The 26,967-nt window shown below is 40.1% G+C and overlaps 1 protein-coding gene across 10 annotated transcripts in view; it reads left to right on the top strand.

Moving 5' to 3' along the window:
• The first annotated feature begins 2,291 nt into the window (after nucleotides 1-2,291).
• NR3C1 (nuclear receptor subfamily 3 group C member 1) overlaps nucleotides 2,292-26,967 on the top strand; it is a 137,588-nt gene continuing 112,912 nt past the window's right edge. For 4 of the 10 annotated variants that reach the window (XR_003681065.2, XR_003681064.2, XM_028493335.2 and 1 more), the window contains exons 1-2: nucleotides 3,134-3,581; nucleotides 5,994-7,202. Coding sequence is in view for 8 of the 10 variants with exons in the window: in XM_028493335.2 (XP_028349136.1) it covers nucleotides 6,007-7,202 (1,196 nt within the window). In the remaining 2 variants the exon portion in view is untranslated. Of the gene's footprint in view, nucleotides 2,397-2,549; nucleotides 2,784-3,132; nucleotides 3,582-3,727; nucleotides 3,885-3,924; nucleotides 4,235-5,993; nucleotides 7,203-26,967 lie in introns of those variants that run through there. The other 6 variants (XM_024124787.3, XM_024124775.3, XM_028493334.1 and 3 more) reach the window with 6 other exon arrangements.

Here is a 26,967-nt window from a genome sequence, read left to right as displayed (position 1 = left end):
ATCCTCCATGATTAGCTGTGTGATCTTGGATACACCTCAAGCTCTGTAAACCTCAGTTTCTTCATGTTGAAAAACTAGAGTAATACCTATCTATTCAGCTATTGTCAGCAGAAGTGGGCAGCAGACGTGTCTGTATGTGTATGTTGGGTTAATCAATAAATGTTAGCCATATAGCACAATTCTAACTCTGAAAAGCAAACACTGGGCTAATCTAGTTTGTGCATGCTTTCAAATGAACATGCAAGACTAAAGAATGAGTTTTTTCTATCAAATTAAAAAATTAACAGGCATATTTAGACCACTGAAAAGAAAAAAATCAGGAAAATTCCACACTTTTGCTCCATTGAAAGTGTTTTCAAGGGCAATTTTTAATTTGAAATGATGTGGCCTCTCCCATTTTAGAGTGATGCACTGGACCTGCAGGAAAAAATGAGTGGGGAGAAAGTTAATTGGGAACTCTTATAAAAGCAGATGTTGTTTAAAAGCAGGGTATCCACCACCTACAGTGTGAACAGGTAAGAGAGATGAGGTGGATTTTTTTAGAGCACAGATTCAACTATGAAATAGGTTTATGGTATGGGAAGAGGTACTTGATTAGGTATCTGTTATGGTTCCTTTACATATATATGTACAAATTATTATATTAATATACTACATATATAAATAGTTCCTACTATAACTTCTAAGCAGATGTACAAGGATGATCATTTCAGTATGTCATTTAACTCATTTTTAAAACATGTGTAACATATTATGTATTGCAGGTTTGAGTCGTGATTTTTTTTCATGAAGCTGTTGGTTGTTTGGGGACCCAATGCAGTAAAGACATCTGATTCTAGTATTTGAGACTCAGAAGGTAGGACACCTGGCAAGCAGGCAAAGTAGCGTTCTCGAGTCAATTCTCATTTAGTATCCACTATGAGCACCCAAGACAGGGGCCTCCCTCCAGTTGACTTGAGCCAAGGGAAAGAAAAGAGGAGTCATCTCGTCTGTATCCAGAGGGGTTTTGTTAACAACTGGGTTGCTCGGCGCCCTTCATAAAAATTCTCCTGGCTGAGGGTTCTACCAGCCAGGGTTGGCTGAGGGTTGGCAAAGGTCTTGGTTCCCTTCTCTCTTCCGAGGCTGTGAGCGTATCTTCCTTTGTCAAGATGGCGGCCCTGGCATCATCTGGAGGCGGCCCGCGCAGATCGCCTCCGGGCAGGCAGCTCGCTAATAGCCTAGTTCTCTCCCGTCATCTCGAACGACACACGGGGCAGCGCCTACACCCCCAGAACCGAGAAAGGGCGACCTAGGCTGCCCGCTAGCGAGAACCTTGGCCAAGATGGTGGACGCGCGGCCAGGCGGTGTCAGCTGCCTTTACCAAGATGGCGGCAGGCGGCTTCCGGCACGCACTCCCACCAAATCCTCTGCAAGATGTCAGGGCAGAGTAGCCGCCGCCAGTCTGAGCGCGGCCGAGCGCCCGGGCAGGGCTAGGTGGAGCTGCGGCATTCTCCGCCCCCGGCTGCAGCTGGCAAGCGCTGTCACCTGTGGGGTCGCAAAAGTTACCTCCCCAAACCCTAAAGCAACACAGCACAACCTTTCTCCGAGTCACACAAATCATAATATGTGCCGCCCAAGGTAGGAGGCTCGATCCCGGCGTCGCCCAAGCCCTCCGGACGCGGCGAGCTGGGGAAGGGGGCTGGGGCGGGGGCCTCCGGCGCGGACTCCTCTCGCCCCACTCCCCTCTCGTTGGGAACAGGCCACGTGTTTCCCTCGGACAGAGGGGGAGGCGCGTAACGGGAAGAGCTGGAAGGAGTTTAATGCTGACATTTTAAAGCTGCGTGTGTTCTGTTTTATTTGGAGGGATGGGGGTCCCACGAACACGAAGGGGTGGGCGACGCATTGAGGCGAGTGCAGCAAATGTCAAGATTCGGGGGAGGGGCCTCCGCGGGAAACTTGGACGTGGGCCCCGAAGGGGGTGGAAGGAGAGGTCAGGAGTTGGGGTGGGGGGAAGGAGGACATACTGTGCAAGCAACTTACTGTTTCGCTTGCAACTTGCTTTTAAGCCTGCCACCTCCCGCTTTCCTTAAAAATAATAATTTAAAAATGCAAAGAAATCCAGTTCGCTGGAGGTTTTGCATTTGGCGTGCAACTTCCTTCAAGTGTGAGCGCGCTAGGAGGGAGGGAGGGATGGGGGTTGAACTTGGCAGGCGGTGCCTCCTTCTGCCGCCGCCGCCGCCGCCGCCGCCTCGCAGGCTCGGAGAAGAGGGTGGGGGACAGTCGGGGCGCAGGGGAGGGTGGGTTCTGCTTTGCAACTTCTCTCCCGGTGCGAGCACGCGGCGGCGGCTGCAGACTGGGCCGCCCAGACGATGCGGGGGTGGGGGACCCGCCGGCACGCGACTCACCCCCGGCCCAGAGTATGTATGCGCCGACCCCCTTCCCTGCCCTCCCCTCCCTGAAGCCTCCCCAGAGGGCGTGTCTGGCCGTCCGGCCCTACGAGGGGCCGAGACGCCGCTGCACCGTTTCCGTGCAACCCTGTAGCCTCGTGCGAAGTGACACACTTCGCTCAACTCGGCCCGGGGGCGGCGGCGCGGACCACCCTCGCGGCTCTGCTGCGGGCCGCGCCCCGGCTCCCCCAGCCAGCCCGCTGTCACCAGCAAGGGCGCTGACGGTTGCCGCCGAAGGACCGGGCGAGCTCCGGAGTGGGTCGGGAGTCGCGGAGCTGGGCTGGGGCGGGAAGGAGCAGCCAGAAGAGAAACTAGAGAAACTCGGCTTCCCTCCGAAGCCCGCCCCAGAAAGACCAGGTCGGCCCCCGCCGCCGCCTCCTCTCCTTTTTCCTGGGGGTGAGGGGTGGGGGTCGAGGAGAAGCCTCGCGCGCCCGGGAGGCAGCCTCGGCGGGGGCCGTGCCGGGGGTCCGCGGTGGGGCAGGCGCCGTCGCGGCCGGGGTGGCGGGGCCCGCGCGGAGGGCGTGGGGGCGGGGGCCGCGGCCGCCCCTGCAGTTGCCTAGCGTCGCCAACAGGTTGCACCGTTCCCCGCGCCGCCGTGCGGCCCCTCGGGCGGGGAGCGGCCGGGGGTGGGGTGGGAGCGCGTGTGTGTGCGAGTGTGTGCGCGCCGCGGCGCCGCCTCCGCCCGCCCCCCGCTCGGTCCAGCTAGTCTGCAGCGGCCGGGCGGCCCTTTCGCGTGTCCGCGCTGCCTCCTCTCCTCCTCCTCCTCCATTTTGCGAGCTCGAGTCTGTGACGGGAGCCCCAGTCACCGCCCGCCCGTCGGGGACGGATTCTAGTGGGTGGAAAGAGACGCCGCAGCCGGAGCGGCGGGAGCGGCGGGAGCGGCGGGGCGCCGGCACGGAGGACGCGCGCCCGAGAGCCCCGGCCCGCGAAGACGGGCGCGGGGCGGGGAGCTGGCTTGTCAGCCGGGAAATGGGAGACTTTCTCAAATAGGGGCTCTCCCCTCCCCTCATGGAGAAGGGGGCGGCTGTTTACTTCCTTTTTTTAGAGAAAAAAAATCTCTCGCTCCCGCTCCTCCTGCTTTCACACGCTAAGTTGTTTATCTCGGCTGCGGTGGGAGCGGCGGACGGTGTGGGGTGAGTGGCGCCGCCGGCAGAGGTAAGGGGGGAGGGGAGGGCCGGGGGCTGGGCCCCCACGGGCGCTCGCTCCCCGAGGTGCGGGCGGGGACCGGGAGGCCGGCTCGGGGGCGCCGCGGGAGCCTTCAAAGTTTTATTAGCTTCGGGTAGTGGGGGTGGGGGCTGGCGAGGGCCGGCGGACGGTGACGACAGGGCAGCGCGCGGGTGACAGCGCTGGCCTCTTCCTCTCCCTGGACCGCCGTCCCCTGGCCGAGGGGGAGGAACCCGAGCTCTCTGCGAGTGGAGCCTCGTCGAGCCGTCCGGGTTTCCAGGCTCTCGTTCCCTGGTGAGGAATCCTGGTCTCTCTTCTTTTTTTTCCTTCTTCCCCAAGTCCCTTTTCTTTTCCCTCCCAGGGGGCCTCCCAGACACCCATTTATTTTGGTGAACGCTGAGCCGCGTCTGAATCCTGCTCGCCCGACTCTGTCCGCTCCACCCTAGAGCGCCCGAGCGCGAGCAGGGTTTGTGTCGAGGCTCCAGCGCGTCTCCTTTCTGGCGGGCGCGCAGGAGTGTGTGTGAGTGTGTGTGTGTGTGCGCGCGTGTACACACGCAGGGGGCTGACAGCCTGCTACTCGGAGACTTCGGCCAGGGCTGGTGTTATCTGGTGGAAGTGGGCGTGTCGGAGAAAGAACTCAACAGGTCTGGACACATTTCTCTTTTAACCTCGTGCTTGTTTCTACCCCCCCCCCCCCGCTCCGCGAGGGTTTTGTGCTTTAGCGCTTGGCATCACTTCGCTCCTGACGTTTTGAAGTGGCCCCTTTTAGAAGAAGACCCTCCCTAACCATAATAGTTTCGTGGTGTGATTTTTGACAAGCGCTAGTCGGACGTTTTGAGGTTGCAGACTTGGTAATTGCAGCCTTGTAATGCAGCTTAAGACCCCTTGGCATGGTTCATTAAGGCCAATTACTGTGACAGGGTTATTTGCAATTTAAACGGGGGGATAAAATCCTTTGAGGGATCGTTTCGTTTCATGAAGTATTGTTTTGGTTTCGAGTTTGAAGGCAGCTGTCAAAGTGGCGTGGAAATTCATTAGGCTCCATTTGATACCTTGTGTTTAGAGATCGTTATCAGCTAAACACGGCGGAGGGGCGGGGAGATAAGCAGTTTACCCTCAAGATTTGTAGTGGCACGTCCCCACCTCTGTGTCTACCTTCATCACGCTCCACTTTTAGCGAGAGCCAGTGAAGTTTATGCTTCTTAAAGTCTCTGTACGGACGGGAAAAGTTTCCTTTCATTGGACAGGATTTGACTCTACTGTCGCAAATATGCTTATCAAAGTCTCTGCCCGCCTCTTAAAACATCTTGATTGTCAACAATCTTCTAGCAACCTAATCCTCTTGAGAGTAGGCTCAGAATTAGGATAGGTGAAGGTTTAGAATGCAGGGAGTATTATTCTGAGCATTGTATTATGTTTTATTTTACTTGGATTTATATGAGTATGTTTTTACAGTTCTGGGGTGTTTTTTTCCCCCTTTGTTTTTCAGTACTTCGATATTTGAAAAGGAAAAATCTTAATTTAGAGACATAATAGTATTTCATACTGAGGGTCTTACGCAGTTTTAAAAGAAAATGTAGCTTCATCTAGATTTTATTGTGTTGTAAGGGTTTGAGAGAGCGATACTTCTTATACTGTATTTTAAAAATTGTAATGAGAAGCTATTACACATTCTTTTTTAAATCTAAATTTTAGTTAGCCTGTATACAGTGTGTTTCATTTCATATGTCCAAAATTTGAAAGCAGGCACTCTTAGGCACATTCGGTAAGAAATATGGGTTAAAAATAGGAGCCTTTTCCTACCCTATTGGAAGATGAGCAGACCATCATTGTTTATCTTCCAAGTAAAATGCATGGTTCACTAGTAGGTTGTACTGAAAGGTTTGGATGTGTGACCAGCCGGTAGGAGAGGAGTTGGGAGTAATTAGAGGTAGAGAATTCTAACATAGTGTTTATCAGATTTTATGTTTATTAGTTCTCAGAAAAGCCACCAGCCTTGACTGGTTGAAAAGAGGTAGGAATTTCAATGATCATACTTAATTTTTTTTAATTAAATACTTTGACATCAACTTGAACCTTCAGAATAATCAGATGTAATGAATTATAATGTCTGTGATTAACAAAGTTACCAATTTGTGAGTGGCAGGATGAATAGCCAAGCTTAGTTTGATACAGTTTTGTTCTCAGCTGTGCAAGTGGACTGCATTGTACTTTTAAATGTGGCACACTGAAAGGGAGCAGGAGACACGCCTTTATATTATGGAAGACAGAATCTCCTCTTCTGATAACAAGGAATTAGATTCGGAATTAACTAAAAGTTTCATTTAACAGGCTCTTACTAATCGGATCACAGAGATAATATGATTTTATAGCTTATTATGTCCCCCTCTCTTTTTTTTGTAGCTGATATTCACTGATGGACCCCAAGGAATCATTAAACCCCCCCAGTAAAGAAATCCCCAGCAGTGTGCTTGGTCGAGAGAGGGGAAATGTGATGGACTTCTATAAAACCCTAAGGGGAGGAGCTACTGTGAAGGTTTCTGCATCTTCACCCTCACTGGCTGCTGCTTCTCAGGCAGACTCCAAGCAGCAGAGACTTTTGGTTGATTTTCCGAAAGGCTCAGGAAGCAATGTGCAGCAGCCAGATCTGTCCAAGGCAGTTTCACTCTCAATGGGACTGTATATGGGAGAGACAGAGACAAAAGTAATGGGAAATGACCTGGGATTCCCACAGCAGGGCCAAATGAGTCTTTCCTCTGGGGAAACAGACTTTCGGCTTCTGGAAGAAAGCATCGCAAACCTCAATAGGTCGACCAGTGTTGCAGAGAACCCCAAGAATTCAGCATCAGCTGCTGCCTCTGCTGCCCCCACAGAGAAGGAGTTTCCAAAAACTCACTCTGATGTATCTTCAGAACAGCAGAATTTGAAGGGCCAGACTGGCACTAATGGGGGTAATGTGAAGTTGTATACCACAGACCAAAGCACCTTTGACATATGGAGGAAAAAACTCCAGGATTTGGAGTTTTCTTCTGGTTCCCCAGGTAAAGAGACAAGTGAGAGTCCTTGGAGCTCAGACCTCTTGATAGATGAAAACTGTTTGCTTTCTCCTTTGGCAGGAGAGGATGATCCATTCCTTCTGGAAGGAAACTCAAAAGAGGACTGTAAGCCTCTTGTTTTACCGGACACTAAACCTAAAATTAAGGATAATGGAGATCTGATCTTATCAAGCCCTAACAGTGTGCCACTGCCCCAAGTGAAAACAGAAAAAGAAGATTTTATCGAACTCTGCACCCCTGGAGTAATTAAGCAGGAGAAACTGGGCCCAGTTTATTGTCAGGCCAGCTTTTCTGGAGCAAATATAATTGGTAATAAAATGTCTGCCATTTCTGTTCATGGTGTGAGTACCTCTGGGGGACAGATGTACCACTATGACATGAATACAGCATCCCTTTCTCAACAGCAGGATCAGAAACCTATTTTTAATGTCATTCCACCAATTCCTGTTGGTTCAGAAAATTGGAATAGATGCCAAGGATCTGGAGATGATAACTTGACTTCCTTGGGGACTTTGAACTTCTCCGGTCGATCGGTTTTTTCTAATGGCTATTCAAGGTAAGATTAATGCTTTCTGTTTCTTGAGAATGGTACATTTAAGATCAATTGATAAATTTAAATATTCATTTATTTGAATGTGTTCGACAACAATTCAAGTTCTTTTTCATGTGAATAAGTTTAAGCAGGCTCTTGAAAGTAGGCATGGTAGAAAACCTAAGTGATTGGTCTGTACAAAACCCTTCCCAGTTTTTTTTTTTTTCCCCTGAAATAATGGTATTTAGTATCCCATTGGCCAGTAATTGAAATTTTTATGTAAAAATTTTAAAGAATACTGCTCATTAACAGGTATCTTTAGTAAAAACTATGTAAATTCAAGGGGGTATAATGTTTAGAAATATATATTTATTGTGCATATTTTTAAGCTGTTTTAGAATATGCTCTTACACTACGATGAAAAACACCGGTAATACTTCACGTAATCAAACGTTGTGCTGTATTTGTACATTTGTGAAGTGTTAGCCTGAGGAGATTAAAGGGTTAAAAATTAGAAGTACTAACCGTGAACCCTCTTCTTCAAACTGAACCTTGAAGGAGCTGAGTTCTGAGATTGCTAAAGCAATGCAGTCAGTGCACAGTGTACCTGACGAGAGTATTAGACGTGGGACTTGCCCACAGAGTTCCTGACCTAAAGCAGATAAGTTGTGTCTGCTGATTGATCTCTTTAAGAAAGGAACTGGTGGCAACATGGTGCTGGATTTTACTTTCAAATGTTCTTACAAGTTCTCAAGTATATAGCTGATGGCCAACATTGTTGAGCTTCAGTCTCAGCTATGTTTGATTTGTTTCTCTGTCTCCTTTTTTCTCCATCACTTATAAGTATATTGACATTTCCATTTGACCTCACAAAGGTCTGTTAAAATGTAATTACCAGGATAAAGTTCTACATGTAGGTGTATCTTCGTAGGGGTTCTCTATCCTGCACCCCCACCCCCAGTTCAGATAAATGTATATCACATTTTAGGAAGGAAAATATAAAAATGTAATTGTAGAGACACAAGATTGATTAATCATTGGGTTTTTTTGAGGGGGGAGGAAGGGCATAGTAGACACAGTGATTTCTTTGTAAGTACTGTAAGTTCTTAAATATTCGTGATAGTCACTGTTCACATTAACTAGTCATTGAAGATTTTATTTAAAACTCTCTTTAAAAATGCTTTTTCTATTAAAGGTATATTCTAATACTGAGGTATCTCTTTTCTTTCCTCTTTAAGTAGGAAGCTTTGCTTGTTGGGGAAAAAATTTAGACTTAGATTTAGGCTATGTTCTGTTCTTTTAAAAGGCTTAGATGTTTCTTATCAAAAGAAAAAAAAATCCTTGGTTCTTGTGTGTCTTAACGTAAACTACCTACTAATCTATTATTAAAATAATAATTATCTTTTACTTAGAAGAACACTTCAACTTTTTATTGCTATCATTCTGAATTGAAGGTTTAAAATGTTTTCAGTAAGGAGATTTGCGATGTTATCGCATAAGCTGCTGTGTTTAAATGTTAAAAGACATGCTGTGTTTTAAATTTTTCAATCTCAAATTTTTGGCAGTGGAATTCATGATTGAATATGCTTGTTTGTCTTGAAAGAGTAAGTACAGTTGGTTTGACTAAGCTTTCTGTAGGAAACTTACATTGATTTATAAAACATGTAATTGTACAAAGAAAAATCATATATCTTAGGAAAAGCTTGGTGACTATTAATGCTTTTTGTTCTGATAATCAGCATGGTAATGTTATCATTTTCCTTACTGTAAAAAAAGCATGGAACAAGAACTTATCATTTTCCATTCACAATGATCTTTCATTAAGCCCTATAGAATCTAGGATCTGGAGAATAAGTCTTAGATGAATATAGTTATCCTTAAATCATTAAAGATCATTTTAATACTTTTTCTAGTAGTTTATAACATTTCAAGTGTGTCAGCCTCATAACAGCCATATGATGGTAGACAAAGCAATGATGATGTGGCTCTTTCAAGATTCTTTAGTATCCAGTGAAATGATTATTTTATGCCATTGTGTGATTTGGAATTATAATCAGTAGTTTGTGTCCTAATGAAAAGGTATAATATCTTTACAGGATAGTTTGAGAAAGTTTGAAAATTTTGTACCTTATGGGATTAACATTGGGAACTGTGATTATCCAGAACAGAGCTTCTTCCAAATAAATTGAAACAATGTTTCTTTTTTACCATCATTGAATTAGCCTGTTGTTTCCAAACAATAGCCTTGATATAACTGAAATTGGTTGCTTTCTCTTCTCTATATGTTACTTTGGTTCCAGCCAAACATTAAGACCAGTGACCCTGAGTAATCAGCTGGTAAATCAACATGTTGAGACCACAACTATATTGAATACTGACTTTCTGAATTTAGATATACTAAATCCACTAATAACTTGCATTCTGTTTAAGTTTTTTTAAAGCAAAAATTGTAATTTTACTTTTTAAGATGTCACCTAAAATTGCTTTTTCTTAGTATGCTTGAAAAAAGACACTTTACACTTTGTTTTGGGAGGGAAGGCAATTCCTTCTGGTGTGTCAACATAGCACAACATCCAGTTATTACGTTAAATTGTAAAATTATGTGTGTCATGATTGAGCATAGTAAAGTGTATTTTTTAATGTTTAAGTTCGTCGATAGTAAAACAAGAGAAACCTTATTGATACTCAAATACATTCTTTAAGTAAAACGAACTAGCCATTTTACCTTAATATGCTTTTTAAATTCTGAAATTCAGTAAATTTAGCATAAACTTGTAACATTGATGAAGGCAGATTTCTGCATGATTTGATTTTCAGCATTGTTTCGCTTGAGCATTAATGGTGAAACTGCTGAAAAGAGGCAAAGAAGGAAATGGTTCCAGGTGGAATTAGAGCTTTTATTGGGATTATGTTAAAACTTTAGTATTAAAAAAATTGATCGTTTTCTGAAGGGTATGATTATTGGCGAGAAAGAATGATGCAAGATGAATTTGTAAATTCAGTCTTAGGTGGAGTTTAGGGCTCTGTTGGTTGCCATTTAATGAAGCTATGAAAATTTATGTAGATTTTAACATCTCATTATTAATTGCACCTATGTCTAATTTTATTAACATAATGCAAATGAAGACCAGTACAAGCACAGGATGAGTGAAGCAAATTCTGTCCCTTTTTCATTTTTCTTATTGACATCGTGTTGAATGTTTTCTCAGAGAAGGGAGGCATAAAGAAGAGATTTTTATTGATTTTCCCCCTTTTTAATGGATACTTTCTTTACTTTTCCTACCTTTTTCCTCTCCTTCCAAAGTTTCTGGCAGTGAGTGTTTCTTTCAATCAGTGTCTTTTTTAACCGTAATGTTTCTGATATTCACTCATAAAATGATTTCTGGATGTTAAAGGAGATTTGCTTTTGGCTATTTGTTTATTTTTAGCTTTATGATAATCTTTTCCTTTTTAAAAAACTCTGTACTTCTTCATGGCTATATTATTAGTAAAAGGAGAAAAAAAAAAAAACTAGGTAAAACGCATTGTGTATTCAGGTGTGTCAATTTAGTGTGGAATGACTCCAGTACAGAAATGTGTGATTAGCGTGTGGTCAGATTTTATTGAAATTACTTCTTGTGATGTTTCTTTGGCTATTCCATTATATTTTTATAACTGATAAAATAATTTGTATTATAATGCTGTTTTGGTTTTATCTACTGATGTTACAGATATTTTAGTTAATCTGACCACTTTCAATATTATGTTGACTGTATCAATTTTATGAAAGACCTATTCTGAAACATACCTTCCATAAATGTAGCTTAAATGCAAATTGTAATAGTAGTAAAATTCATATATGTGTAGAGATCACTTTAGGGGCTTTTTGAGATTTTAGTGAAGGAGAGATTGGATCAAAAGGGTTTATTTTAGTATGAGTGGCTAATGTGAAAGAACATCTGTATTAATTGGTTGATTATAAGTCTTAATCCACTCTGGCCTGCAGGTGATTGAAATAGGCTAGTTGTTAGGAAATCTTAATTTACGTTGGGTTTAAAATAAGCCTGGGGCATATTTCTTAAAACCCACTTTTTCTTACTTTTAAGATCACACCTAATTTTACTGAGCAGTAAGTTCTCATTATGTACTACTATTTATCTGAGCAAATTAAAGAGACAAAATAGGTTTGTGCCTAATAGCATTTACCCTTCTGAGGACATCCTGGTAATTGTGTAATGCCGTTTTTACAGGTGTTTGCCAAATTAATGGGCACTTGCTTCCATATTTCTGAATCAAGGAAAATGTATATTGGTAAATCACGTTGCAAAAGAATTTTCAAGAAATATTTTGTTGAATTAAACTATAACTGAAAACTACTTCTTGGCCTTTATAGAAGTGTTTAAGAGCCCATGCTCTCCTTATTTCTGTAATTTCAGAGAGCCAGCTGCTCTCATTTCCTTCTGGCTTGTTCTACTTGTGTTTTGTATTTTCAAGTAAATAAAAATATTCTTATGGGGAACTTCCATTTAGGGAAAAAAAAAAAGAAAAGATCTGTTAAGTGTTCCTCTCTCTTTGAATGGTGCATGATCATTTTTATGTTACTCTAACCTGGATTAGAGTGTGAGTTTTAATGGTAATTTTTGTTTTGATTTTACCCAGTAAGTCATATTTTAGAAAGTAAGCAATTTTATAGTGGTTCAAAAATTAGTTGTAGAGAGTGATTTCAACCCCCAAACACCTAATTTTGACAGGTTGCCTTTTTATTCCTCACTGCCGTCACAAATGTCCCTTGAATACAGGTTTCCAGTGGAGTTTGTGAATTAAAGGGTATTGGGGGAAGGGAGGCAAGAGAGGGAAGAGCAGTAGAGATGTGGAAAGGTGGAAGATACATTTAGAAACATCAAGAGCAATTCCGAAAACCAACAATTTGGATCAGCTGTCATGAATTCAGAGGACTAAAAAGAGAAAAATTTAGGGCTGTGTTTATGTGCAAAGGAGTGCATTAACCAGGATTACAATTTAGTTTCTTTTATTTGAGGTAAAAATCTAAAGCTAATTGTGGCAATATAACCCTGATGTTTATAGGATTACGTTGTTGTCTTTTGCTATACTTTATTACCAAAAAAAAAAAACCACATGGAATGGAAATTTTAATTCCTTTTAGATTATTTCAGCTAAGATCAAGTTCATATTTTCCCCATTTTTATAGGCTGCTATTTCATCAGTAAAAATCTAATTACTGACATGTAGTTGAAACAATGATGATGTGTTATGTTGATATAACCACTTTATATTTCCTAGTGCACTTTGACATACACTGTCATCTGACTATGGAGTACAGCCCTCTTCTTTAGTAATATATTTCCATGGGTTGCATATTTTTCTGCTGGAATGTTAAGGAAATAAATTTTTATTTATGTTACATATATATTATAAATTATGGGATTCTGCAATTGCCAGATGGTCATTTAAACTATTTATATTGCAATATGGTCCTTAAAGCCAATTATTTTGAATGGAAATGTGTCATCACCTAATTTTATCTCTGGGCCAGTTTAAATATTAATGACTTATCTTAGTAGAGCTGCATGCTTAAACATACTTTTCCAGAGTAACTCAACTATTAATTTTGAGTGCTTTAAAACTTTTTTTCTTTTGAGCAAGTTTCAGCGAGATTAAAAATGTCTATGATACAACAAATTTAGTGAAAGCCTCTTATTTTAGAATTTTTTTCATTCACGCTGTTAGTGCTCCAAAAATATCTTGTGGGGAGAGAAAGGTTTAATGATAGGATTAGTTGTAAATGTTTAGCACATTATCTTACATTGAATTTTTATTTTTTTAACAATTTGAGAGTTCAACTTAAGTATGCAGTGTTTAGGACATACAGTTTGTTGCAATAAATGTTGATAATAAAATTAACCTTTATTCTAGTTGATTTCATAATTATTCTTAATATTTAGCTGTGGCTATTATGAAAGTATAGTTGATAGCCAATTTTTTAAAGCTATTGTGAAATGACATCTAATTTAGTACATGCTTTATTATTTCATGCTAGTTGGGGCAATGCAATGACTTATGACCTTATGATTGTCACATGTTGAACTTTAAAGCTCTACCGGTTTGCTATGGACACTTACTCTGTTGTTGTTTTAATGCTTTTGTGCTTTTGTAATTATTGGGGATAAGGGTTTTCTTAATTTTAAGATGATATAAATTGCAAATTTGGTGTTTTTTTTTAATCTTCATATCCCTTCCAAACAATTTAGTTATTCAATAGTAGAAACAGTAGAAGGAACTAGACTAAAAATTAGAAGACTTGAGTTCTAAGGCTGAGCTGAACCAATCTATGACCTTGAGTAATTAGGTGTTTTAGAGTCAAAATACTTTCTTTACAATTATATATGAATTATTTTCAAAACGTGTGTGTACTTCTGTTTCTAAAATTCTACAGTCTTCTTAACCTATTGTTTTAGTGAAGGAGGCAACTGGGGTAGGGAATGATATACTAAAACTGGGTCTTTGTACATTATCAAGAAATACAAGACAAGAATGAACCCCGATTTGGTATTTTTATGAAATAATAATTTAAAATAATGTAGTTGGTGGTACATAGAAAATAATATGTAAACACTGTTGTTGGTAGAGCCAAAGAGGTGGGGCTCTTGGGTTCTCAAAGCTTGCTTTCTATGTTTGGTACAATGATTTTAGATTAGAGCTTAAAGGGAGTTGAGAGCTCATCTACTCCCCCACACTCTCATTTCTGAGATGAGGAAATGAGACCTATACAAAGTGTCTAGAGAAAGATCACAGAATTAGTTAGTGGTATCACACTTTGAATACTTAATTCTCAATAGTCTAAGCTCCTCAGCAGGCTTCTCTCAACATCTAGTCTCTAGTTGTAGAGATCTGAAACATAATACAGATTAGGCAGGTATTCTTTGAAAGTTACTTTGAAGTTAACTATATTATCCATATTCTTTCCTATATATTTTTAACCTTAAAAATCTTAGGAAAAAAGATTATTAAAAATCTTTAATATAATTCTGTGGCACCACTATGCTAAGGACTTTTATGCATTCATCTCATTTAAACCTCTTAACAATCCTATGAAGATTTTTAATTCTAGTTTATATATTGTTACTGATTCTGTCCATAGCTTTGTAGTATTGAAGGCAGCTGTTATTTACCTTAATTTTATAGGTGGGGAAATTTGAGACATTTCAAGAAAAAGAGAAGAAAATAGGAATACTTAATAGTGATCTGAAGGGAAATATTTAATATTGTGTTAGAAATCCCTCTTGGATCTTTAATAATTTTTATTTGTCATCAGTGAATTTTTATAAACAATATATAAAGGAGAAATGGGATCATGCCCCTGTGCTGTCTTGCATAGATTTGTGTAGTCACTTACTGCTCCCTGTCACAGTTTCAGCTTCTGTAAAATAGTGAGAACACCCAACATGCTTGCTTGCGAGATTTGTGCATGGTTGTTTACTTTGAAAATTAAAAAGTACTATAAAAATTCAACGTGGAGTTCTTAAAGCTCTGCAAAGTCTACTGAGCTCAAACCAGCATGACCTTCACTGGCTTAAGTACATTGGGACATCTGTGCCTATGTAGGTATTTCCTATTTATCAAGCACTAAGACTTTTTCAGTGTCTACTATGTATAATCCCTGAAGGGTCATGGATCCCAGTTTTATAAGGACTAATATATTTAAAACTTTCTAGTGCCAAGATCACTTTTTTACATTGATATATTTTTCAGTTTGGGGTTTTTGTTAGCTTTTCAATGCCATCTAAATTTAATAGCCATACTGATAACTTCAATCACATTGTTATCTTTTTTTAAATAAATGCCAGAATACCCCCCTTTCTGTGTTACTGTCTGGTATTCTTGTAAAATCAAGTATGCAAAGATTGTTTGTCATCAAGAAACTTTAATTTGAAAAGCTGTGAGAAAAAGAGCTTCTGACTATAATGAATACCAAACTTTATCCTAAGTTCATAAATTTGGGAGAATTATGAAGCTCACTGGACTTTATTTACTAACTTTTTTCTTTTTGATAAAGTGGTTGAAAAAACTTCAGAAAAATTTAGTGGATTAAACCAAAGATATAAATCTCTAGATAACAAAGAACCAAGTACAGAAACACGTTAAGTGGCAGTTTCTTATCACTAAACACATACAATGGGCTGGTGTAGGGGCAGTCTATGGGTACTAGGTTTTGAATATAATCTAAGAAGAAATGTTCTTAAAGGAAAGGTAAGAAAAATAGGTGAAATAATCTCTAAATATATTAGGGATGACTGATCCTTTAATTGATAATAATCATTTAACAAGATAATAATCACTTAACAAGACTGTGCAAATAATGTCCAAAGACATTATTTGAAAGAGAAAACAGAGAAGCCAGAAGAAAAAGTTAGAACTAAGAAATCCATGGAAGAAGAAAGTGGAAGTTCTAAATGCCAGTTCCAGTGTCTGGTTGAATCTGATTTTTCTAATGCCTAAGTGCTTCTGTATGAATACTGGGAAATATATAAGCAGCCTAGTTACACTGTGTTAATAGGTGGACGAGCCACAAAGGCCTGTCCTAGGAAGGGAATTCTTGAGATGGGTGGAGTGGGAGGTTAACTACAGCATCTCAAAGGTTCTTCCAACTGCTCTGGCAGCAGCAAACACTTACTGAGCTAGGCATTGGGCTTCCAGAGATAAAGAAGAGAAATATCCCCAACCGTGACTTCACAGATCTTCTCGAGATCTTCATACTTGTTCCACCCTGCTTCCCACTGCACCCCGCCCCACAACTTTCCACATCCATTTTGCTTTTTGAAATGTCCACTTACCCCAGAAGGCATAACTGAAACTTCATAGAGGAGGAGAGTGTGTGGATGCATGGGAAACAGGAGTTGATTCAGTTATTTGGAATAAAAAGGTGGTAACAAGGAGTCTGAGACAGATGGAAAGAATGAACTGATTAGATGAGGAATGAGTAGATAAGAATGAGCCAGCAGGAGATTTCATCACCTGTGGAGGAAACTAATATGTACAGTGTTGTCATCCTATACATTATGTGATATAAGACAAGGAGAAAACATGATTTGCACGCTTAGTGCATAACCTCAGGTTATGCACCCTTGGTATAAGACTTTTCTTCTAGTCACTTAAGAATATCTCCTTACTCTCTAGAAGAAGCATAATCCTCTTTTTTGGTCCCCTGATGCATTTTATGCCTGGGAACATTCTCCTCCTGGATATCTACATGGCTCTTTCTCTCACTTTATTTAGGTCTCCACTTAAACATCAGCTCCTAAGAGAGACCTCTCTGACTGCTTTATCTGAAATAGTAGCATCTTTCACATACTCTTCCCTTCTCCTCAACATTATATACCTAATTGTTTGTGTCTTATCTGCTCACCTGCTGAAATCTAAGTTCCATAAGAGCAGTGATATTGTCTGCCTTGCTTATTCCTATATCGCAGAAAGTCAAAGAGTGTCTAGCACATAGTAAGACCTCAATAAATACACGTTGAATGTATGGATATACAAACTTGACATATAAACTAAGATGTATAAGGATGGATTGCACTCCTGTCTTTCCAGAGAAAGGAAATGTCACCAGATAGTGACTATCACTGAGAGAGATGATAGCCCAGGTTATCTTCTCCAGATAGGAAACAGGTTTTAAGATGGATAAGTGCTTATGTATCCAGAGACAAAGTGTACATAAAGAATTTTATTTTTAATTGTTGTCACCCTTTAAGTTCGCTTTAAGACTTTGAAATGAATTGCTTTTTCACAATGTCTTACAACAACTCTGGTACATTTACCATTGAACAAATTAGGGTAACCAAAGCTTTGAAATGAAGAGTTTGAGGTTTGGCTTTTTAAAGTTTATCCTGCTTAAGATAGTAACCTTTTGTAGCTTTCATCTTTATGTTTTTCACTTGTTTAAGAATTGAGGTTATGCTTGCAGACATCTAATGGATACAATTGTGTTGATTTATCTAGACAAGTCAGGCAAGATATCAATTTGCCCATTTTTCAGATAACTGTGTGTATAATGACTGAATACTCCAAGAGAGGAGGTATCTTATTTTTGCTTGAACTTCCAAATTATCGTTCTTCAGCTTATTTAGATTTCACTTATATTCTACCTATAGTTTTGACTTCTTCTATCTATGGTATATAGCAGCAATTCAAAGTTAGTAAGTTATCTCTTCTACAAAGAGTGGTAGGAGAGTTCAACCTAATACGGTAAAGACAGTCACAGAAAAGAGAAAATGTAAGGTAAGTAGGTATTAGCTAAAGCCAGAAAATCAGATGTGGTCATTTAAGAATGAACTGCTTTAGTATTCAGGAAAAAAAGGGGAGGACCAAGGACAGTGCTCTGGAAGGCATCCAAAGAGAGCAGCCACAAAAGATAATGAATAGCTGGAGAATTAGGAGACAACAATTTTAAACTGGGGCGGGAGAGAGTAGTATATGCTGTCAAGTCAACTAGGGTAGAAGAGAGAGAATAGAATATCATAAATATGAGAGGCTGTTGTTGAAACCAGTCTTTAAAATATATAAACGTTCTCAAAAGTCAAAGAGAAATCAGTGAAATCCTAAATGGAACAACAACACAACTAGATTCAATTTAGTTATTTAAATTCAGAAAGAAAGGAAGAAACCCTAAGTTTGAGATACTAATCAGTCTTTCAAGTTTAGATGAAAATATTGAAGTGGATAATAAGAAACATGCATGTGAGACCACAAAGACCCTTACGCTGGGTTAGGAGTAAGAGACAAAGGCAGGAAACCAGGAGGGAATTAAGTTTCTGTTCCCGGTGAAGCCAGCACAACAGAAAAACAAAAAACAAAAAAAAACTGGCCATACCCTAGTTCAAATTGACTGCAACACTGCTTTCACTATTATTCCCCTAATCAAAAAATGTCTGTAGTTCTGTTACTTATAGCATTGTGGTTCTCCATCTTCTTTCCACCACAACCCATACGCCAAATAGCAGCCACATGGATACTCCAGAACCCTTGGAGAACTTGGGTTATGCACAATTCATGCAGCTGTATCCTGATCTATCATATCCAGGAAAGCACATCTGAGTGTAACTGAGATCACAGGATAGTCTGTGAATTGGCCCTTTTAAAGATTGTTTTTGTTTATTACTGTTTTCACAAATGCCTTTTCAAAATTTACAAAAATAATGTGTTCATTCCCTTCAGCAAAATTATGCCAAGAAAATTTAATAAACTTTTCCTCATTGTCTCTCCTTTCCTCTTTCTTCCTTCCTTTCCTGTTTCCCCTTCCACATTTCTGTATAATCATATAAGCATACATACGCACATATAAAGCGTTCTGGGTTGTTTGTTTTTAAATAAGAATAGGATCATCATATATACCAGTTTCTCTGCAGCTTGCTTTTCTAACAGTACACTCTCAACATCCTTCCAGATCAACAGATGTAGATCCCATTCTTTTTAATTAGTTGTACAATGTTCCATTCAGGTTGTTTCATGATTTTTGCCACTACAAACAAGGCTGCAATAAACAGCCTTTTCTATGTATCCTTACAAATAGCAACTTTGTTTCTAAACATAGATTCCCCCAAAGTAGGGTTGCTGAGTCAAGGATATATACTTACATTTTTGACAGGTATTTCCAAATTACTTTTCACAAGGATTACAGCAAATCAGTCTAAGCTGGCAGTGTTTTTACTTTATAATGAAAATACGTAAATCATTATTAATAACAGATTCCTTGCCACAAATCCTAAAATTGATCACAACATACCAGCGTGCCATATGATGTCGCTGAGGACTGCTGCAGTCTGGAATTCAGCCTCATCCTCTGTGCTTTTAACATTGTGTAACCTTCTAGACCAGTTTGATGCCCACTCACTTTGTACACTTTCCTTTATGTAGCCCAGCCCATAGCAACCTCTTCCTTCATCTGATGGTATCCAGTGGCAACTACTAACCATACAGGTTTTTATACCTAAGTCAGTGATACAGCACAGAGTAGGTGTCCAATAAATATTTGTTGGATTAATACTGTTTTCTTTATTATTTATCTCTTCAACTAGATCCATTCTTTTAAGACAAGCAAAGCTAATGCTACAGCACTTAGCACTTAAGTTACTCAATTTAGGTTGGCTTTTTAAACAAAGAACCACAGAGAAGAAGAGCAAATAACGTGGTTTTACCTTTAGTCATATATTTTACCCCTTTTAGGGCAAATTGGAACTGTAAGAATCCAGTACCAGCAATAACAGTAACAACATTTGTGTTCAGCAGTTACTATATGCAAGGCACAAGTCAAGTTGCAAAGGATACAGCAGCGAGCAAGGCCAGTGTTGTTTCTGTCTTTGTGAAGCTTATGGTCTTATGGATGTTACATTTAAAATATTTGTAGGAAATGTTAAAACAATGGTGTCCAATTTCAGGCTCTTTCCAGCAAAGGCTGTGGAATATTTATCTATTCATTCAACATTTAGTGCCAATTCTGCCAGGCACTGAAGAGGAAGCCCAAAGGCAGCCAGACCTTTGCTGGCAGGCAGCAAACTAACCAGGGTGACTGCTTGTTGGTGATAGACCTGTTTCCCAACCTAGCTTCACCGTTTCTGTATCTGTGTATAGCAGCAAAGGAATAGACAGAGTAGTTAATGTTAGCATGTACTCCAAGGGCATTCCTTGTTCAGGAAGGGTGCCAATCCCCATCACTACCTAAAACACAAACCACTAAGGAGTGTGCTCCTGTCATTCACTTCAGCGGAAGCCAGTCTTTCTGTCCAGTCCTCACTTTTCATATGGGGAAACTAAGGCCAGGTACAGTTAGTACAGTACTGTGGGTAAGAATTAGGACTCTGCAGTCAAATTCTCTGGGTATGACTGTTTAACAGTTGTGTGACCTTGAGCAAGTTTGTAACCCTGTAAGCCCTCAGTTCTCTCACCTTTATAATGGGCACAATGAGATAATGGGTATAAACCTCATAGCACAGTGTCTGGCAGTTGTAAAGCACTTGTGAACTGTTAGCTAATTTTAGTGACATGGCTAAGATTAGACAGCTCCTTAAATGCCAAAGTTCCCTGCTTGAGAACTGTGTCCATTATGCCATACCATGCTATTCATAAGCTGTTTTTAATTAAGGTAATTCTTAAACTAGCTTCATTATGATCTTAACTTTCAAACTAAGTAATTATAGTTACATAATGGAGACTTTCACCTCTGGTACCATTATCAGATTTTTTGGCGGTGAGTTTGAAGAGAAACTGAAAAATGCATATGTGATGGATGTTTTGTTAAAATGAGTGCAGAGTGCTTCCCTTCTGGCTCCCTCTCCACTCCGTCCTCCCTCCCCACCACGTCCTCCCTCCCCACCACGTTCCTCTACTCTGAGTCACTCTTCCACTACTTGAACCTCTTAGGAAGCCCGTTAAGGTAGATCAGGATAATTGTCTGAAGAAGAGCAATCCTCTCATGTCTTGACAAACTTTTGCGGTTTTGTAAGTAAGTTCATTGCTTCTATCATCTGATCTCTTTATGTATCTTTAGCTTCTTCTTAAAGAGAATATTAACTCTGTAAAAGTCATATTACAGTATAAAGTTTCTACCTCTTCAAAGAGGGACTTTAAGAAAATCGTTTTTTAATGATTCAAAATGAATTAAGTCTCACAATTAGGACTTTACTCTCTGGATGTAGATTTTCAAATACCTAATTGTTCATGTTGATATCTAAATTTATTATATTTCAACAAGCTTTTCCGTGTTGGAGCCATCTTTCAGGAGCAACTTTGTTTCACTTTCTCTGCTTTCTCAAAGTGAATTTGTTTGATAGCTGTATCAGGTAGTACTTGCTCTATAACAAACCATCCCCAAATTTAATGCCTTTAAAATAATAACCATGTTTTTTTCCTCATGAGTCTTCAGGTCAGCTGGGCAGTTCTACTGATCTGGCCAGGCTCAGCTGAGCTCACTCAGTGTGTCTGTGGCAGCTGGCTGGTTGACTGTAGTGATGAAGGCTGACAGCCATGTCTCATTATCCAACAGGCTCTCCAGAGCTTATTCAGAGTGTACCAGCAGGGCTCCAAAAGAACCAGCAGAAGCATGCAAAGCTTCTTAAGGCCTAGACTTTTTTCTGCCTATTGTCAAAGGTTCTATTGGTCAAAGCAAGTTATAAGTCCAGGTCAAGATGCAGGCAGGAGGTGCAGGAGCTGCAAAGTTACACTGCAAAGGGCATGACTAGAGGGAGGGGGTCCTCTTTTGCGTTGTGTCCCAATAGTTATGGGAATTGGGTGGATTTGAAATTGTGATCCTTCGGTTGGTGGTATTCTGATTGCTTATGAAACTTGCCCCGGGTAGAAAGGCAAGAGTCATTGTGATCAAAAGGATAAAAGCCTGGAATTCAGAGACTGAGGTTCAAATTCCAGCTCTATCACTTATTTCTGCAGTCCTGCACAACTTACTTAACCTTCCTGGTAGGCACTCAGTAATGGTTGATTCACCTGAATTTCATATTCTTTATGTGTAATTTATTATAAAGAAAGGGTTAGGTTAGGTATCTGTTAAGTACTTAAATAATTGCTTTTATTCATGCAAGGTAAAAATTGCTTTTATTCCTGGCTCCCTTACTGTAATCAAGGTGTAAGACTCAGTTACTTCTTTGGAATAAAAAGGAAGGAAAGCGTGTTAGGGAGGGGAAGAGGAATATTTGACTAATTGTGGCCTCAAAATGAAGTGACCATTCACTGGGGTATTTCCCTATAAGAAAAGAATGGCTGAGACCCATAGTTAAGAGAGAAAAATCCATAGGTCTCTTTGGGTAGGATTCACTGTGATTCGTGGGGTGAGAGTTGTAACATTAGACACAATCCAAATCTACATTTTAAAAAAAGAATTCTGGCCCCTCTTAGACACACTGGGTGCCTTAACATCAGATTTGGGAACTGTCATACCTAAATCAGGTATTACATGAGATAGGGAAAAGAACAGTATCATCCCACATTAACAGTTCTAAGTAGACTGCTTTTTAAAAACTAAAGGAGCCACCTTTAATTTAGAAATAAAATCACATGAATTCTTTTCCTTGTGTTGAAAACAGTTGTCGTATTGGGTAGCAACTAGACACAAATCTCTCTATCCTACTAGGAGGAAATAGAAAAGGTCACACAAACACAAACACACATATGTATGGTAAAATTAAATTAGCTCAACTCATACAAAGAGCCAGGTATTTCAGAATCCAGACAATCAGAAATGTTAGCTAGAGTTCTTATTGCCTCTTCTAGGAGGGTACCGGGTACATGTTCTCAAAAACTGAAAACTGAGACTGAACCACCTCTGGCATTAGCTAAGGGTGTGAACACAAGTCAGGTGATTTGTCTGTACCTCAGCCACCTTTCATGCTTAATAATTACACATTATTCTAAGAAAAGAACATTTGGGTATATAGTTGATCCTTGAACAATACAGGTTTGAATCTTGAGGGTCCACTTATATTATTGAAAAAAATCTGAGTATGCACTACTATACTACACAACCCACTGTTGGTTGAATCCACAGATGCAGAACCAAGGACACGGGATATGGAGCACCAGTTGTAAAGTTATACTCAGATTTTCACTGCGTGATGGGGGTTGGCAGCCAAACCCCATGTTATTCAAGGGTCAACTGTACTTATTTGATTAATGATAAATAAAATATTTTAGTGTGGACAATGAAAGTGTTTAGTTTAGAAGCCCTTGGTTTTTTTTTAACACTAAGCTACTGGTATTTATGGATTTCAATCTTTGCGGTTTTTTTTTTTTGGATCATTTCCCGTTTTCATTCTTTACAAAGACCATTTTCAACCATAAACCAAGGAAAACCAGCTTCCCCAAATATACTTAGGATCCAGGATGTTTTCCCGAAACGTTAATGCTAATTTCATGTCAGTACATGTTTGCCAAACCAACAAAAATAGACTGTGCTAAGGAAAGAACCTTAGTTTGGAAGGACAGTTACTTGGAAAGAAGAAAATTTTGTCAGGCTTGTAAAGTTCAGTACTCAGAAATGGATGGTCATAAAGAGATGGCAGTAGAAGAGTGTTTCTCCCCACTAGTACCTGCTGATCATGTGGGTCACTAAGTGTATTACTGAGGACCTTCCACCTGTTCGGTGTTGCACTTGTGCTTCAGGGAAGGTGGAGAAATCATATTCTTCCTGATCTCAAAGGAGCCTCCATCTAGCTGGGGAGACACGATGTAGATCCATAAAGTAATTAAGAAATGATGAACTGTAGCAGACGCTGAAGAGTGTTCCAGGGCAAGACGGAGAAGGTGAGATAGAAAGAATCCTGTAGAAGAGGAGGAGGCTCCCTTAATGTCGAAAATCTGTAGGGCCTCCAAGTCCTTATCTGAGAACTTATGTAAGATTCCTTACCACTCTTAGCAATCAAATTGCTACTGCATTTGTGAGACACAGAAAGGCTGTGCTTTAACCCCTTTCAATTTTTCAGTTTATTTCTCCCACTTCTCTTGTGCCTGGAGTATGAGAACTTTTTCAGCTTCCTGTAATCATCTAAGTTTACCCTCTTTTTCCTCTACACCTTTCAACTTTCTACTGGGTAATGACTTTTCCTATTTTGCCTTAGAAAAATTCTAATTGGCACAGACCTAATTTCAGGAAGCCTCACTTGAAAGCTAAATAACACTGAGGGTTTCCAAAACTGTGGTAGAGCACTGTGCCTCCTTTAAAAGGGGAAAAATAGTGAAAAGTTGCAAAATACCAAACCCTGCCCTGTTTTTGCATCTCTCAAATATTCATCCAGAGACCATTAAGAAATTAACATGACTTTTTTTGAAATAAGGATATTTTTTCTTAGTTTTTTAAAAAAGCACTTTACACTTAACTCTTTTATTCCTCTTTCATTAATCAATTGGGCAAATAATGCAAACTGATAGTTCTCAGAGAAGTAGATTGACAGAAATTAAGTGGCAGTGTGCTATTATGATAGATGCTGATCTTTTGATTACTTTTGATATTTTCTGTGCTTTCCAGAAGTTGACAATTTGCTTGTAAATGAAAGTACATGATCTTCAATTCTTTAAAATATTTTAAAAATTTGAGTAACATTCTAATTTGTAAAATATGTGTGTATATATATAAATTTTGTCTCTTAAAAATGTATCATAGACATCTTCTATGTCAAATAAATCTTTCTTTTTTCTTAATTTTTATTGGAGTGTAGTTGATTTACAGTGTTGTGTTAGTTTCAGGTGTACAGCAAAGTGAATCAGTTATATACACACACACACACACACACACACACACACACACACACACCCACTCTTTTTTACATTCTTTCCCCATATAGGCCATTACAGAGTATTGAGTAGAGTTCCCTGTGCTACACAGTAGGTCCTTATTAGTTATCTGTTTTATATATAGTGGTATATATATGTCAGTCCCAATCTTCCAATTTATCCCTCCACCCCACCCTTACCTCCTGGTAAGTTTGTTTTCTACATCTGTAACTATTTCTGTTTTGTAGATAAGTTCATTTGTACCCTTTTCCAATTCTACATATAAGTGATATCATATGATATTTGTCTTTCTCTGTCTGACTTCACTCAGTATGACAATCTCTAGGTCCATCCATGTTGCTGCAAATGGCATTATTTCATTCTTTTTCATGGCTGAGTAATACTCCATTGTAATACTCCACTTTTTTATCCATTCCTCTGTTGATGGACATTTAGGTTGCTTCCATGTCCTGGCTATTGTAAATGGTGCTGCAGTGAACATTGGGGTGCATGTATCTTTTCAGATTATGGTTTTCTCTGGATATATGCCCAGGAGTGGGATTGCTGGATCATGTGGTAGATCTGCTTCTTTCTTTCTAAGAGCTAAATGGATATACTATATTTAACCAGATCTCCACTGAAGGGAATTTAGATTAACTCATTTGTTACTATACCAGTGTTGCAGTGTTCATCTCTGTGTTTGTTTATATATGTATATTTTCACCCTCACTCTTTCAAGTGTTTCTGTAGGTTTAAGTCTTAGAAAGGAAAAGTTCTGGAAATGCCTTAAGTAACATAAGAAGCATTAAATAGCTTTCTTGTATTTTTCTTTAAAAATTATGTGTCCTCCAATGATTAGCTTTCACTAACATGTTCTGCAGAAAATTCCTACAATCTTTGGTTTCAGAATAGGTGGGGGCTTCCCTGGTGGCGCAGTGGTTAAGAATCCGCCTGCCAATGCAGGGGACACGGGTTCGAGCCCTACTCCGGGAAGATCCCACATGCCGCGGAGCAGCTAAGCCCATGCACCACACTCCTGAAGCCTGCATGCATAGAGCCCGTGCTCCGCAACAAGAGGAGCCACCGCAATGAGAAGCCCGAGCACCACAACGAAGAGTGGCCCCCACTCACTGCAACTAGAGAAAGCCTGTGCACAGCAACAAAGACCCAACTCAGCCAAAAATAAATAAATTAAATGTAAAAAAGAAAAAGAAAAAAGAATAGGTGGGATGACTAGACTTTTTTTAGCTGAAATAGTGAGGGCCTGAGAAGGATTTTGGATAAGTTCAAATATAGCTGCTGACCTGATGTGAGCCTGGAGTCTGGCAAGGTACTGTGTTGAATCTAGCATCTCTCTGCATGCCAACATCCCATTACTGAGATTTGTGGTTTTCATAACTCCATGATAACTATCCCAAGTTATAAGATGGGGCCTCTGAAAAGAAGCAGAATATGAAGGCCTAAGGAGCTTAGGAAAAGTAGCATAATTTAGATACTAAATGAAAACATGACTTGAGAATTCAAGTCCCTTCTTCTGTCTTTCTTTTTAATTCACCATGAGTTTTTTGTTTTGTTTTGTTTTGCGGTACGCGGGCCTCTCACTGTTGTGGCCTCTCCCGTTGCGGAGCACAGGCTCCGGACGCGCAGGCTCAGCGGCCATGGCTCATGGGCCCAGCCGCTCCACGGCATGTGGAATCTTCCCGGACCGGGGCACAAACCCGTGTCCCCTGCATTGGCAGGCGGGCTCTCAACCACTGCGCCACCAGGGAAGCCCTCACCATGAGTTTTTAATCCTACTGCTCTGTAAAACACTCTCCAGGCTGATATGAGGCTGAGGCAAGTTATTAATGATTTCGAATATTGGAAAGTTAAACAACATAAATATTGAAGAGTGAACAAATGTCGGGTAAAGACAATAAAGGCAGTGGCATATTTTATATATTAATAGAGTGGCTTAAATAAGACAGTTGTAGAAGCTGAAAGACAGGAAAGAAGAAAATGAATCTATGTGATATCTTGAAAACACATTTTTCTTTTTTACCATAGGTACCTTTTTTTTTCTCAAGGTAAAAGTAGTGTGTTTTCTTTTAAATTGCACATGTCTATAAACCTAATAAATAGGTTTTTTCTATTTTTTTCATACAGCAGGTTCTTATTAGTCATCAATTTTATACACATCAGTGTATACATTTCAATCCCAATCACCCAACTCATCACACCACCACCACCACCACCCTGCGGCTTTCCCCCCTTGGTGTCCATATGTTTATTCTCTACATCTGTATCTCAATTTCTGCCCTGCAAACCAGTTCAGCTGTACCGTTTTTCTAGGTTCCACATATATGCGTTAATATACGATATTTGTTTTTCTGACTTACTTCACTCTGTATGACAGTCTCTAGATCCATCCACGTCTCAACAAATGACTCAATTTTGTTCCCTTTTATGGCTGAGTAATATTCCATTGTATATATGTACCACATCTTCTTTATCCATTCATCTGTTGATGGACATTTAGGTT

The sequence above is a fragment of the Physeter macrocephalus genome, chromosome 8, assembly GCF_002837175.3.
Source record: "Physeter macrocephalus isolate SW-GA chromosome 8, ASM283717v5, whole genome shotgun sequence".
NCBI classification, from domain to species: Eukaryota; Metazoa; Chordata; class Mammalia; order Artiodactyla; family Physeteridae; genus Physeter; species Physeter macrocephalus.
Note: the sequence above shows the minus strand (reverse complement) of the source record. Positions and strands in the feature narration are given on the sequence as shown.